Source organism: Solea solea, chromosome 9 (assembly GCF_958295425.1).
Source record: "Solea solea chromosome 9, fSolSol10.1, whole genome shotgun sequence".
Lineage (NCBI taxonomy): Eukaryota > Metazoa > Chordata > Actinopteri > Pleuronectiformes > Soleidae > Solea > Solea solea.
The window spans coordinates 2071501-2086192 of record NC_081142.1 but is presented as its reverse complement, the minus strand read 5'-3'; the positions used below and the strand labels follow the sequence as shown (position 1 = coordinate 2086192).

Sequence of the window (14692 nt, the reverse complement as noted above, 5' to 3'; positions counted from 1 at the left end):
TTTCCAATTGGTTGTTCATTTTCATTTTATTCTAACATTTTTAAAGGTGCACATTTCTTGTGTTAGGCCTGTTGTGTTTCCACGGAGCCCCCCTAGGGTCAGGGTGGGACCTTTTTTTTTAGAGCAAACTTCATTCTCTCACAAAACTTTTGTGTTCCCTCACAGTAATTGTTGTGTTCCGTCTCACCCTGTGCCTCAGGTGGCCCTGCCTCACCGTGCATGACACTTGTTCCCTGTGAAACCTCCCTGGAGCTCTGCAGCCTCCTGCCCCAGACCAGCACTCATATTCCATATGTTAGGAGCGAGGAGCCACGGAGCTCCAGCTGCAATATGAGTGAGTGAGGGAGAAAAGGTTGACTCGGATATGGGACCGCAGAGATCTGGGGAGATTTCCTGAGGAGCAAAGGTTTGCTCTAAAAATGTTCATCCCTGCACCTCAGGGGCTCTGTGTGTTTCCACACAAATAAAGTTTTACTTTGCTTCTTCTTTGTGGCCTCTGATCATCTAATACCTACTGGACGAGGTATGGAAATAGAAAGCTATAAAGATGATTTTAACATTGTGATTATACATTAAAGCTGACCATGAAGAAAACACATCTACACCAGGAACAACTAGCTCAGGATTTAATGTAGCAGATTATCGTCCAGATTATCATACTTATGTATAAGAATCTGTATTATACTGTCAGGAATATGTTTGTTATTATTAATATATGGAGAAAAATACTGTCAGCGCTAATAATACAGCTTTTCTTTTAATAACAGTGTATTAAACAGATTTTATGAAAGTTTACTGGTTCAATTTATTGTGTTTTGAGTCATTTCAGTATCACACAGCAGTGAGCAGATTATCACCTTGCTCAAGGGCGACATGTCGGTTGCTATTATTATTATCATTGCAAGAAAATTCAAGTCAGCTACAGAGCAGCGCATCACGAGCTGGCAGGGCTTCAAGGACATTTGCTGGATGCTAAATAGTCACCCTGTTTCTTATTATGCTGCCCTGCTGTGTCCGGACTTGGACAGAATTTGGTGAGGACTCACTTCATGCACCGGGAGTAGAGCTGGCACCGTGCCACCGGCACTCTGACCACACAGGAGGGGAAGGTGAGGAGGAGAGTGTGGCTTATCTGGTCCAGAGTCAGAGACAGCAGCTGCCTGGCCTGAGGAGAATCCTCAGCACACCTGCAACACACACACACACAAACAAAAAAAAAGAAAAGAAAAATGCATTAGGAAATTTCAATTACCAGCCTGAACCTGCACATTTAATGTCCGACCTCAAGATAAAAGGAATCCTTAATGTGAAACACTGAACCAAACTTTAACAGCTCTATAAATAAAACTATAATAATAAAAGTGAAAGTGAGGACAGATCATGTTATTGTGTGAACCCAAATATGCATTATGCTGAATGTAGCGGTGCAAAGGGGGGGGGGGGGGGGGAGGGGTCAGCTGGTCATCAAAATAAAAAGAGTGGAAAAAGCAGCTTCCAGGAGCTGAATCACATCTAATTGGCACTTAGAGCTACAGCAGCCAACAACAACCTATGCTGGATTTATACCTTTTTATGCACGTGTACACTCACGCATCGGTTGTATCTGCATGGTTTATGATAATAACATTGCGACTGCGCCCACAGTCATTAAGATTAATCTATCATCCTGCTACAGGGCTGCTCACAGCCAATGAAAGGAGAAGGAGACGATGTAGAGAAACAGGAGCAAACTAGTCAATCAGTCAATGTGCAGTGAAGTTACAGGTCACTTTCTCTTCCTTGGTTGAGGGTTAAAATTCGCCAACATTCCGATGGTTGCAGTGGCCACGCCTCTTTGAATCTGCAAGACCTTTTCCTAACTTTTTATCCTCATCTCATCTAGTGACCTGTTCAAATTTGAAGCCATGGAGGAGTTTGTTCAAATTCCACGTGTATGCAATCGCAACTGATTTATTAATAGCCACTGTCACAACACAACTCTTTTTTGAATGGTTAAATCAATAATACAGCAGCACCAGTAGGGCTTTGATTCACAGTCTTATTTCTCATTTCCTCACTTTTCTTCTTTTTTTTTGCCTCTTTCACACTAAAATTAGCAGGTGTAGTTGTGATTTTTTAAACCTGTGTAAACCAGCTTAATGAGGCAATTAACACCATTCCCACTGCCAGTGGTCGTTCTGCCCCGTGGAGTTTTTTCTTTCAACCTTTTTCTTTTTTTACCCACTTGTGAAATGTGACGTCATAAATGCGCTGGAAACAAAACAAGTCGGAGAAGTGACAAATCAAGCACTGTCCCGTGTTTTAAAAAGTAAGACTTTTGTGGCTAATGACCGCGCTGAAGGCTGAAAGATGAATGTGCATCTTAGTGTTGTACCAGAAACGATGCAGCAATGACAAAGCTACAAAAAAATTACACAGATAAAGAAGAAATTAGCACGTTAACCTGGGACTTGGTGAGTGAATACCGATTAAACATGTTCCCGCTCATTCAAATCCAGGATTAAACAAGTTTTTGACCGGTGGGATTGGTGTATCTCAGTGTGTAGTTGAATACCGGGCTCATCCAATGTCATGTAGTCACATGAGATGCATCCAGGACACATGGTGAGATCACTGAGGACAGATTGTTATTAGTGCCTATTAGTGTTGCAGCACTTTCAGGTCACTTCCTGGTCCACTGTGACACACCAGTCATAATCCAGTCATTCTGAATGTGCTGACCTTCTCGAGAAGGACGGAGTCTACATATTCTGTGGTGGCTTACAACTTTGCTTTGTCAGTGTATGTGAGGTGAGGTTGTGTGTGTGTGTGTGTGTGGGGGGGGGGGGGGGGCGCGGTGGCCCAGAGCATAAAAGGACAAAATGAAAAGAAGACGCTGATGTGGCTGTGCACTGTGTCTGTGTCCTGATTAGCTGGACTGTCACTGACCTCCTGGTGGGCTCACCATGTACATTAAATTATCCCTCACACTCTGGCTCCAGGCGCCATCAGCTCATTCATCACACAGTTCCCCTCATTTCATTTGCCTTTACTATCCCTCATTGCTTCATGTCTGAAGCAGAACAAATAAACTGGGACGCAAATTGTTGAGCGCTGCATGGGTGGGAATGGGAAAAGTTTACGAAATAAGCAGTGGGACAGTGCAAATGGATTGGACTGCATGCAAAGACAGTGTGTTTCCAGACTTTCTGCTGTTATTGCAGGGAAATAAAAGCATATATATCACGGAGGACAATTACTGTGGTAAAAAAACACAGTATTTGGAAGCATGTATTACTTTAAAAATGATTCTAATTAGCCTTGGTGACAGATCAGCAGTGAACTCTGACAGCCTGCAGCTCCCTTCCATGTGACACTGTGCATCTTAAAGAACAAAAGCATAAAAAAAGGATTTCTGATTCACTTCATTTTTTTTTTTCCTTTTGGTCTCGATCCAGATATTAAATGTGATTCTGCTTCAGACAAAAGATAGAAGGTCACATTTCCTGTCAGTGTAGTTTTGGATAAGATTAAGGATGATGTGATTTTATCATCATTTTATTACATTGTGATGTTTTTGCCCCATTAATAGTGTGTCGCCACCTCATTAAAAGATAACCAGGTTTGATAATGAACATTAGCCCTCTAATCTGTTGCCTTTTGTCCTTCTACTCATATTTGTATTCTCGCCCTGGGTTTGCATCTTCTCAGCCCCAGCTCTGTTGTGTGAATTTCTCTGGAAACCAAATCTCCACAAAGTGTAAAAAAAAAAGTGTATTTCTTCCCACATTTCTATCCTCAATTTTCTTCCAAAGATCACTCACGGTGCACAAATCAATCCCACATATCATTTTATGCTTTAAAGGCCACTGCTGCTCTGTCTCTTTGCAACTCGCCAACAAAACTCTGGCTAAAAATCATTTCATATGAACTGTTTTAAAGGGAATAAGATGTAAGATGTAAGGGCTAATGTAGCTTTACATAAAGAACAAACAGACACCATTTCAAGGCTCCCTCAAAAACAGACATGTTGAACTTTGCCCTCATATAAGTGGAAAATGACATCTTTCAGCATCAGTTTCCTCTCGTGGAGCAAATCAATGTCTGTGAAAACTTAGTTCCAATTTCTCCTTGTTGTCTAGACAGAGTCTGCAAATTCTCATAGTTTTAAGGCATTTTTGACACGACTTTGAAATGTGCCTTCACACATATGGAAAGCTAAAAGTGCACTGTGGTGCTTGGAAAGGCAAAGCATCAGGTAGCTCAACAGGGTTGTGACTTGCTCTTGTTATCCAAAGGTTTGAAACAGACTGTCGGGTGATGCAGGATGCTAATTGTACATTTCATGTGGCTTCTGAAACGACGTGCCAAGCCGGTAATGCGGTGTCACAGTGAGTGTGAGGAAGTGGTTCATGCTGCTCGCAGCCCTAATTTTCAGGTTTCTCTGCGTCATTGGCAGCTGCAATAAACTGTTTAGTAAAACAACCATTAGGAACTTCTATTAGCGCTGACATGCTTACCTATCGGGGTTGAAGCCCTCCAGTTCCTCCAGGAAGATGTTGCTGTTGGTGACCGTGTTGTCCTGGTTGGGCATGATCAAGAACTTGAGGATGGTTCCTCTGGTCGAGCCGAGGAACAAGACGGTTCGGTTTCTGGAAGGCCCGGCTTCTGTATCCACCACAATCTTATTCAGCTGGTACCTGCGCAGCAGGAGAGGGGCAGAGCACATGATCATGTTATTATGATTTAAAAGGGTAATGACTGATTGGCTTGAGTATATAATAAGGACTGGTGTGAATTAAAATCATAATCTGCCATTTTCCTCTTGAGTCACGGCAAAATGAAATGAATTCTGCAGAGAAAGAGATTGTTCATCAAATCTGCAAAACAAAGCAATTACAGCAGACTTTCAGTCATTAGTAATATCTGCTACTTGGCGAACAATAGCAGGCCTGTGTGTATGAGTCAATAGATGAGAATAGGAGCCATGTCGCGCCGGGTGTTTAATATTCCACATACATGCAGTCCCATAATCCCCTGGTGGTTGGTTGGCAGCTGGACTCCATACAGTGGATTAGAGAGAGCGGGAGCGAGGTAGAGAGAGGAATGCAAGCATTTATGTGCGACTTCATGTGCTACAGCTGCTTCCTGTCACCACAGGCTACGACACCGTCTCTGACAGACGGCGTTAACAGCTTGAAGAGACAGATCATGTGTGTTTGAGTACATACACGCATCTGTGTGTGCCTGCAATACGCCGTAAATCATTGTACACAAATTCAGCAACTTGTCATTTGAGTAGTTTCCAAATTATGTTGATCAGAAATATAACTTAAAGCAGAACTAGGCAGGATTGAACTTAACTTAACTGAACTTAACAGCGTAAGGGTCATTGTGATGGTTAAATGGCTTGTTAGGAGGAGACTGGGGGCTGTCTCCACTCCCCCTACTGTCTGTTAGTGGGAAAACAGGGCTCGCCAAGTCTGGGGTCTTACAAGAAACATGAATTGTTTCACGGTACTACACTCACGACTCTTAGCCAGGTACCGGCTATGACATGAAGGCAGCAATAGCGTTATCTTGGACGTTCATCATGGCAGAGCCGGCGAACATTAAGCAGAGAAAACTGTTGTCAGGGGGAAGCGAGGAAGAGGGAACAATGGTCTGACAGAGTGAGGGGCCACACACGAGTAAACATTGGACTGGATTTTCGAATGGCTAGAGTTGAAAAACACAGAAGCATGCAAAACTGATGCCAACCATGGACGTGGCTCCACGGCTTGTGTTTGCAGAGAAAAGCACATGGACATGAAAGGGGAAGGTGTGGGGGGGGGGGGCGTCAGCCATAGACAATGGATGCATACTCCCAAACTGTAGGGGGAGCTCCACAGAAAAATAGTTCCACCACTTTCAAGATGAAATATACAATCGTATGGATTTCACTTATCATACGAATGTAATAATATGTAATAGAAAAACTGCCACCTTAAAGACCTGTCCAGACCTGATGTTAACATCTGGCAGAGTGATCGATCACATCCACATCACAGGTCTAAACCCTCACAATTCATCCTGAATGTGTCTTTGACGATGCACGTAAACACATTCCGTAGCTGCATGACACGCGAGAACCTGCCCCCTAGAACCCGACATTATTCTGTTTTCTTCTGTTTTCTTTGTCTGGTTTCGTGTTTTATTTTGTAGTATTTGTAGTGTGCACATTGTTTAGGTTTACTTCCTCTCCTGTCCTCGTGCCCTGATGTGTTTCATCTGTGTCTTATTAGTTTCACCTGTGTTTGATTATCCCCGCCTCCCAAGTGTATTTATGTATGTAGTCCCTGTGCTCGTCAGTGTCTTTGTTGCTTCATTTGTTTCACTTCACTTTGTTGATGTGGTTTTCATGTGTTCCTGGTCCCTGTGTTTCGAGGTATTTCTCTCTTTTAGTTTTACTTTACACCGTCCCCTCCTGCTTTGTTTGCTTTTTTATGTCTTTTTAATTTTTTTGTTACTCAATTTTTGTAAAACTCAGCTTATTATGGCTCAACAACAGCTCTAAAGGCAACTATCTGAATCCTCCTGCTTCTGCCATGGCTCAAAAAAACAATACAAAACCTAAAACCACAAAAGGTTCACAAAAGCTATTTGTCTGTTGTCAGAATTTAGGAACGTGTCATTGAAAATGTTCCTCCGAGTGCTGGACAGAGTTCAGTCTCACCTGACCATGGTTCTGACTATCCAGGGTCTTTGTCCAAGAGAGGGGACAGCTTCATCCATCAGCGGATGGGTCTTGACGAAGTTGAGCATGTCATCGGGGAAAGCGTTGGACGAATTAAACCTGGATCCTTGAACAGCGCAGCCACCGGGTCTGGGAAGTTTTCATATAAGATCATTAGATAGACCAAACCTCTGATGACTAATATAAGTATGTTATAATAATGACACATTCACACAGGTGATTTTCATCAATAGACTGATGAATGATTTGATTGAGTGGTAATTTGGTTTAGAGGTTTCGATTCCACAAGATTCACAGAGATGGAATAGGTGACACTTGTGTTATTGCTTCTTTTATGGCTCTTTTCCATCATACAGTTCGAGCACTACTCAGCTCGACTCCACTCTACTCGGTTCGGTATCGGTCACGTCGTTTTCCTGTTAGTACAATGCCAATGTGGGCGGGGTCTTTATAGCACTGCGGCAGAGACGTTATTCTATATGTTTGTCAAACTATGCTGACTTGTAACGTAATCAAAAAAATGAATCAGTTGATTAAAAAGATTTGCTCACAGAATCGTTCAGTACTAACTGCATTTTCCTGGATTTTTAAGACTTTTTATCTGATGTACAGTTCGGCAATGTTCGGTTTGATTCTTGTGTCGGACATCGTGCTCATGACTCTTCCAGTGACGACACTCTCTGACCAATCAGTGGCCGGCAGCCTGTTGATGTCACATTTTAGTATCGGCTCAGCTCACTTGGAACCTCACCAGAGCAGTTACTGAAAAAGTACCAGGTCCATGAGTCGAGTCGAGTCCAGTCGATTAGTGCTAGAACTGTATATTGGAAAATTAGACTCTGTCCTTTTTCAAGTTTCTTCACATAATCTGTAGCCAGATTTCCCCAGAGACGAAAGATGCAGAAGTCTATAACTCTCTCAGATCAACTGATTTAGATTATGAATGAAAGGTTATTATGAAAGTATTCATCTACATGCACCGTTTTTCATCAACTTTGTTTGACTTGGTGTTTGTTTTATTTGTGTGTGAACTCTCAACCTCAAACATGAAACTCTTAGCTCTAACTTTCTGAAAGTTCTTCCTGCTGCTGCTGCTGCTGCTGCTGCTGCTGCTGCTGCTGCTGTTCTCTCCACACAGTTGTCCGCTAACAACCTGAGCACAGGTGCACAAAATGATTACAGCCATCTGCACCTTGGCTTTGGGATGACTTCATCTGCTACAGGCGTCCAAATTGACTCGGGTGATTTCTGCTCCTTGAACCGCCCATCAAACACGGACGCCAGCTGCTCCATGTCAAAGGCACACACCGCCGAACCTGGGATACTAGAGAGAGAGACAGACAGAGAGAGAGACAGAGAGAGAGAGGTGAGACACAGAGAGAGAGAGAGGTGAGACAGAGGTAGATTGACAGCTGATTGATTAAAAAATTGTTGCGACTATCAGCCCTTTGTTGTGTTGACTTAACCTTCAGACAGGAAACAGAAAAGATAAGCGACAGAAAAAGAAAAGATAACAAAAACAGACTAAAGCAAAAAATATAGAAATCAATTGTGAGTGAGAGAAAAGGACAGACACCCAATGAAGATGACACATTAGATTTTGGCAGTTTCGAATTTGACATTTAATGTTTGAACACAAAGGAAATTGTTATGAAGACAGAGAGAAAGACAAGAAGAAAAAGGATGCCGTCGACGCCGCGGGTGTGCAGCAGATACAATCACTGGCCTATCAAAAAAGGGCTCGGCTCCAAGTTTTGGACAATTAGACCAAACAGGAAATGAGTCACTAAATATCTTTGCCTTTTTCACAAAAGAAAGGAAAGAGTTTTAAGGGAAATTAAGCCATCAGCATATTCCAGTGAAAAGCCCAGAGCACGGAGGAGGAGGACGCTTAACTCTGTGTGACCTCTGTGACGGGAACAGAGCATCAGCCCACACACACACACACACACACACACACACACACACACACACGCAGAGACACAGTCATACAACATTGTTGTTTAAGTGTTTGCAAATGTGTTCTTATTCTGCCTGTTCAGGGTGATATGGGTTGGATTCCTGGCTGAATAAACCCATCCACCCACCCATTGACTACTGCTTTGTCCTCCACGTGAGGGTCGTGGAGCTGCTGGTGCCAATCCCAAACAAGCATTCACTCTCATACTCACACATACAGGCAATTTAGAAATCTGAGAACCTGGAGAAAACCCACGCACAGCAGAGGAGAACATGCAAACTCCCTACAGAAAGGCCCTTCTTCCAACCAGGATCTTTTGGCTGCAATGCAACAGCGGTAACCACCATTCCACCGTGTGTGGCCCCAAATTATAGGAATCATTTTATTAACATGACAGTAAACAGGATGATGGAGAGGATTTTCCTCATGGACTAAAAAGACTAAAGGCTATTTTTGAGGACGTTGATTTACTTGCAATAATTTATCACGCAGCACGAATACAAGTTACTGTCTAGGTCGGAAGAGAAATGGCAAAAAAAGGACATTTTATTAAGACCAAAATTGTGAACATATATTTAAATCATGCATAATTAGTGTGATAAAACATTACGTGAGAGCAAACTTATCAAGAAGAACCCTGGAGGTTGGCAGATTTAAAAATGTTGTGTGTGAAATTAAGAATGAGTCACATTTCATTCTGTATTTTCCTCATTGTGATGAATCAAAAATACCAGTATTGAATAAATGTCTTTTCAAAATCCAGAAATCTTATTGTGCATAAGGTTTATGTGTAATATAAGTTCTATTCTGTCATGCTGGTCTGTATCTTGACATAATTGTGTCTTGTGGGCTGGGATTATTTACTATGCGTGACACACACACACACACACACACACACACACACAAAAATCAATCAGCGATACAAAGTTACACCACCTCTTCTCTGAGGCTATTGCTACACTTGGAGTTATCGTGGCGACAGAAACAAAGCACAACTCAGACTGGAATAAAGAGAGCAGTGTCAGGATGAGATAAGGAATGAGTTGCAGAGTAAAAAAAAACCCAAAAAGCAGCCCATGCTTCCTGCTCTGAGACTCAACTCCCTGCTCTGAATGTGTCCATGTCAATGACTAATGGTGTTTGGAGTTTGAGAGTTAGTGACTAAGTGCTAACATCTCTTAAAAAAAAACACCCTGAGAGACTGAGTCAACTGCAGCCTCTTGCTTCATGAATCCCACACACACCACATATCTTCTCCTTTCTCCTTCACATTAAATAAAATACGTCCAACTGGTGATTTGAGGGTCTGCGGCCGCGCGATTATGGAGCGTTTCTCTCCTTGTGTTTGTTTGGGATGGCTCGTGCCTGAAGCATTTCATTTGTTCTCGCTCTGATGTGCCATTTGATCAGGTCACGCCACCTCCGTCAGTACTTATCGTTCATAGGCAGGGATGTGACTCTGGAGCTGGAGGCGGATCTGTGGACGATACACCGTGTCTAAAGGCCACAGGCACCAGATGTTGAGTGTGACGTGTGTGACGTGTGTGACGTGTGTGACGTGTGTTCCAGCGCTGTGCTGAAGCCAGCCTGGTTTTCTTCCACTACCTTTTTCTCACCCCTTACCTCCCATGTTCTCTCCTGTGTCAAACAGAAGTAAGACAAAACACCTCAGGCTGTTTTTCCACTTCTTTCACGTATTCTGTGATTGTTTCTCCCACTTTACTGTCCATTTGTGTTGTTTTCCTTCACTAGTATTTAATTCTCAATTATCTTCCTGGACATCTTCCACACGAGCCAGTGTACTGCAGCAAATGGATTTTTACACAAACAGGGCGACATGCTTTTTCACGGCTTTCATTTAGAAATGGGGAAACATTTTTGTTTGTTTATTCATTTCTGAATACAACAAATGTCATATTCAAAGTCTCTCAGCTTCACACGACTCTCTGTATTTATCAGTATAGTGGCGCTTAGATCCTGTGTTGACCAGCTACTGCATACAGGAAGTGATTTGTTTATGTCACGACACATACAACAACAACAACGCACAGTACATATATACTATATAAAATATATATTTTTTTATATAATATATGTACATATATATATGTATATGTGGGTTTGGACACTCTAAATTGAATGTAGGTGTACATGGTGCATTGTTGTGACATTAAACAGCTCAGCTTTATTTTCCTATTACAACAGGAAAACCTTTATCTTAATCTATATATACTGTGTATATACAGTATACTGTGTGTGTGTTTCTGTTGGACAGTTTATCTCCGTTGTAAATGTAAATGACAGGCATTGCAATGAAAACTGCATTATTTGCGATTACATAATGGTGTAGTTTATGTTTGAACTCGCACGTTTGCTCCTCTGTAACTCAAACGCAGCTTAAGTATAATTAAAGTGATCAGCAGCTGATTAAGCTTGTGTGATTTGTTGTTTGACTTTATTGCTGTAAGTAGTCGGTGGAGGAGGAAAGTCCATTGACTCTCGTCCGAAAGCTTTAAACCTCTGTTTATTCTCTAATATTCTTCTCCTTCCTCTTTCTCTCTTTGTCCATCACCTTTCACTTTCTCCCCTCGGCTGAGTTTGAGTGACAGGACGTCCAGGCCAGATTCATAGGGAGTCGGTTTGAGAGCGTGTGGAGGCTTAACTACCTCCTCACTACTTAACAAGCTCACTGACGGCTTAGATGAACTCTGGACTCACAGATACGCAGAACCTCTGACGAGCAGATGAGGAAGAGGAGGGTTGGGTAATCAGGGGGAGAAAGAATCTCAGGCCTTTTACTAGAGGAAACAAATGTAGCACATGATCATGACCAAATGTGAAAAGTAGTATGATTTAACCACATGAGCTTTCTGTTAAGATTATTATTTTATTTTATTTCTAAGTTAAAGGTTAGATTATTTGGATATTAAATCTCATGTTTCGGACCATTTCATTTCTTTTCTCATATAGATCTTCATCGTCTGAAAGGTTTTCCGTCTTCACGGCTTCACTGAAGAGAAACTTTTGCAGACGGCATCTCTCTGAACTAAACTCATGACCTTCAGGCCCATTAATACATAATTCGCTTTTCTGCCGCACAGCAGCAACGCTTCACTGGCATTTGTTAAGTAACACTTTGACATTTTTGGAAAATACTCTTGGCCAGAGTTAAATTAGAAGATCACAAAATACCCTCATGTCGTAGTCAGCGGTGAATATGAAGCTCGAATCAGCTTAGCCTCATAAACAAAAAAAGGGAGAATGTCTGGCTGCAGCATCTCACCAATTAACACGTCTTACTCCTTTATTAAGGTGTAAAAGTGACACGTTTTAGTTTTACCGGTAATAGGAAGCATGATTCAGTGACTAACCAGTGATTTCAGTGAAAAACAGCTCGTTAGAAGCAAATGTCAAAGTGAAGCATTTGGAGAGAAGCCAAGAAGTGCATTTTCTTTTCCAGTTTTTAGGGATGATGAGTGATAGAAATGACATAAACATGTACTTCACTTACAGTTTACATCGTATAAAACTTTAAAACCTATTTTGCTTGAAGTTATACACCGTTCACTTCTTTAGGTTCTAATACTGTATATTGGTACTTAGTTCTGATAAAAATAAGGTACTGACACTTGACTCATTTCTTTTTTAGCATAAAATATTTACATATTTTAAATTAGGCTTCAAATTCCAGACCGATTCAGCTTCTGCCCTTTATCTTCAGCTGTACTTTTTATTTTATTCCGCCACCTTCTCGCTCTCATCTGCTCTCCTCCAGCCTCGTCTGTATATTTGAATCCCATTGACCCAGTTTTTCATTCCGATTCTTTGACCTTTTCACATCAATTCCCCGTTGGTTTCCTCTCCTCTCTCTAATCTCTAACCCTCGTCCGTGTGGAGCAGCTGAAACTTCTGCAGCAACTCTTGTGACATTGCTCTGGTGTGAGTTCATTTTGATGACATGTCACTTATGTCATGAACAAAACGTGTATTCCTGGGTTCTCTCTACCCGTAGAGTCCCAGCAGAAGTATCCTGTACCGCTGTCCCACATGTGACCAGTTCTCCTCTTGTTCCTGGTCCTCCTTGGATGTTCCTCCTGCTGTCTGACCCTGTCATATGGGATTCTTTACGGGCAAAAACAAACATGACCTCCTGCTCTCAGGATGCACTACATTTGCTTTACTCCACATGGGATGTTTTCCTTGCATTCCTGCACAAGTCCATTAAGCATAACGAGCCCACGTCACTCTACTCCACCAGCAGTGGATGCTTTCAGCTGCCGTAACACCGGCGGAATGACGGTAATTGCTTGTTTTCAGTAACAGTGTCGCTCTTCTTTTCAACGTATACTTAAAAAAAAAAACTTATTGACTAACATATAAAAAAAAGGACTTTTCTCTTCGCTGCAGTGGTTTCATCCCGTTTGCCTCCTCAACCTCTTGAGCATCAGGACTGCACTCAGATGCTCAGTAGGAAATCCAAGCTGGTCTTTCTTTCCTCTTCTCAAGGAAGGGCCTGGGGCTTTTGAGGTGGATGCACAAAGAAAAACTGGCAACTGGGGTTGATTTTCTCCCGTGAAAAATAGCAATTCAAGAATCCTGCAAATGCAAGACTTAAGTGTGTGGCTGTAAAATTATCCCTGAGGTATGTGAGCACAGGGAGAGACCGGTAACCTCAGACAGTCGCACCCTCCCCCCCCCCCCAGTACCAGAAGAGAGATTCTCGGCAATGACTCCACCCTGTCATTCTCAGACTGCAGTTCCATACCTGCAGCACGGGGCCAAGTGTCAGGGAACAGTGTGGCTGTCCCTCCACTCACAGGTCCTGTCTCACGCTGTTTTCATCGCATGCTGCCAGCCAAAGCAATTTGTCTGGCAAGCACTTAGCCGGTGTGGCACAGTGGGCCACATGGGGCCAGCGGGAGATTTGCAGCTCACCTCACACATTCTCTCCTTCTCTTTGTGTTCATATTCCTCCATCATATGTGTCCCGACGTATCCATCTGAACCCCATCACAGTTATTTAAAATAAGAGCCACCGGCAGGTGTGTGTGTGTGTGTGTGTGTGTGTGTGTTCAAATACCGCTCCTCTGTGGCATGCTGTGTAAACGCTGTTATCTGGGAGCCATTGTAAGTGTGTTTTTACACGTGTGTGTGTGTGTGTGTGTAGCATCCATGTCTCTCCGCAGGCAGTGGCCTCTTCCTGCAGCGTAGCCTTTCCAAACACGTAGATAAGATGCAGCTGATGAAACACTTTTAAATCTCAGAGAGCGAGGGATGCACGTGTTGTCCATTATTGACTTCCCTGTCCTTGAGTCTCTCGTCTGTCTCTCCCCCTCCCGTCCGCCATCGCTTCCTTTATTCTCCTCCGTGTCTTCTCCCCTTTTACCTTCACTCGCTGTCTCTGTTTTTATCTTCTCCTATTTCTCTCCTGTCTCTTGCTGGGTGGTCAGAAGCTGCTTTGAGACACAATCTTGCAACTGATAAAGCACTATACTCTTTTTTTAAAATTCTTTTTATCTTTTATTCCTGCAGGATCAACTGGCAGGTGATAGTTACTGCTGGCTGCAATTAAAGGAAAAACTGCATTGATTCCAGACCAGAGTCAAATAACAGACAGTAGACAGCTATAATTTGCTTGCGCTACCAGACACACTCAGTCGTATCAGGACCATTAACGTGGCGTAAGATGAGTGGGGCCATCACAGCAAAGTATACTCAATTGTTTTCTATGAATTGAGGCACTTAGGCTTGGATGTGATGTAGCATTGCTTTATTTTAATCCACAGAGTATCTGAATCGGATGTTCTCTGTGCAGCTCGGGAGTGACATAAAGCACGGCCCTTTATTTACCCAATTGAATCTTCTTTTTAATGTAGGCAAAAACAAATGAATACTTTCTCCACTGAGGGATGATATTAGTCTGATACTGAAAAAAGGAAAAATCTGGTATGAACGTAAAGCGTAAACACAAGGTCAGTTTCAAAATACCAGATCATTCAATATTAAGATTTGCCTCT

The 14692-nt window shown here is 42.5% G+C and overlaps 1 protein-coding gene across 1 annotated transcript in view; it reads right to left on the bottom strand.

The window, feature by feature from the left end:
- sema6bb (sema domain, transmembrane domain (TM), and cytoplasmic domain, (semaphorin) 6Bb) overlaps positions 1-14692 on the bottom strand; it is a 172799-nt gene that overhangs the window by 46148 nt on the left and 111959 nt on the right. Inside the window, exons 11-14 of the mRNA XM_058638409.1 lie at positions 7908-8039; positions 6695-6844; positions 4500-4679; positions 1047-1187 (exon numbers count right to left, since the gene is read on the bottom strand). Of these exons, the coding sequence (XP_058494392.1) occupies positions 1047-1187; positions 4500-4679; positions 6695-6844; positions 7908-8039 (603 nt within the window). The remainder of the gene's footprint in view (positions 1-1046; positions 1188-4499; positions 4680-6694; positions 6845-7907; positions 8040-14692) is intronic.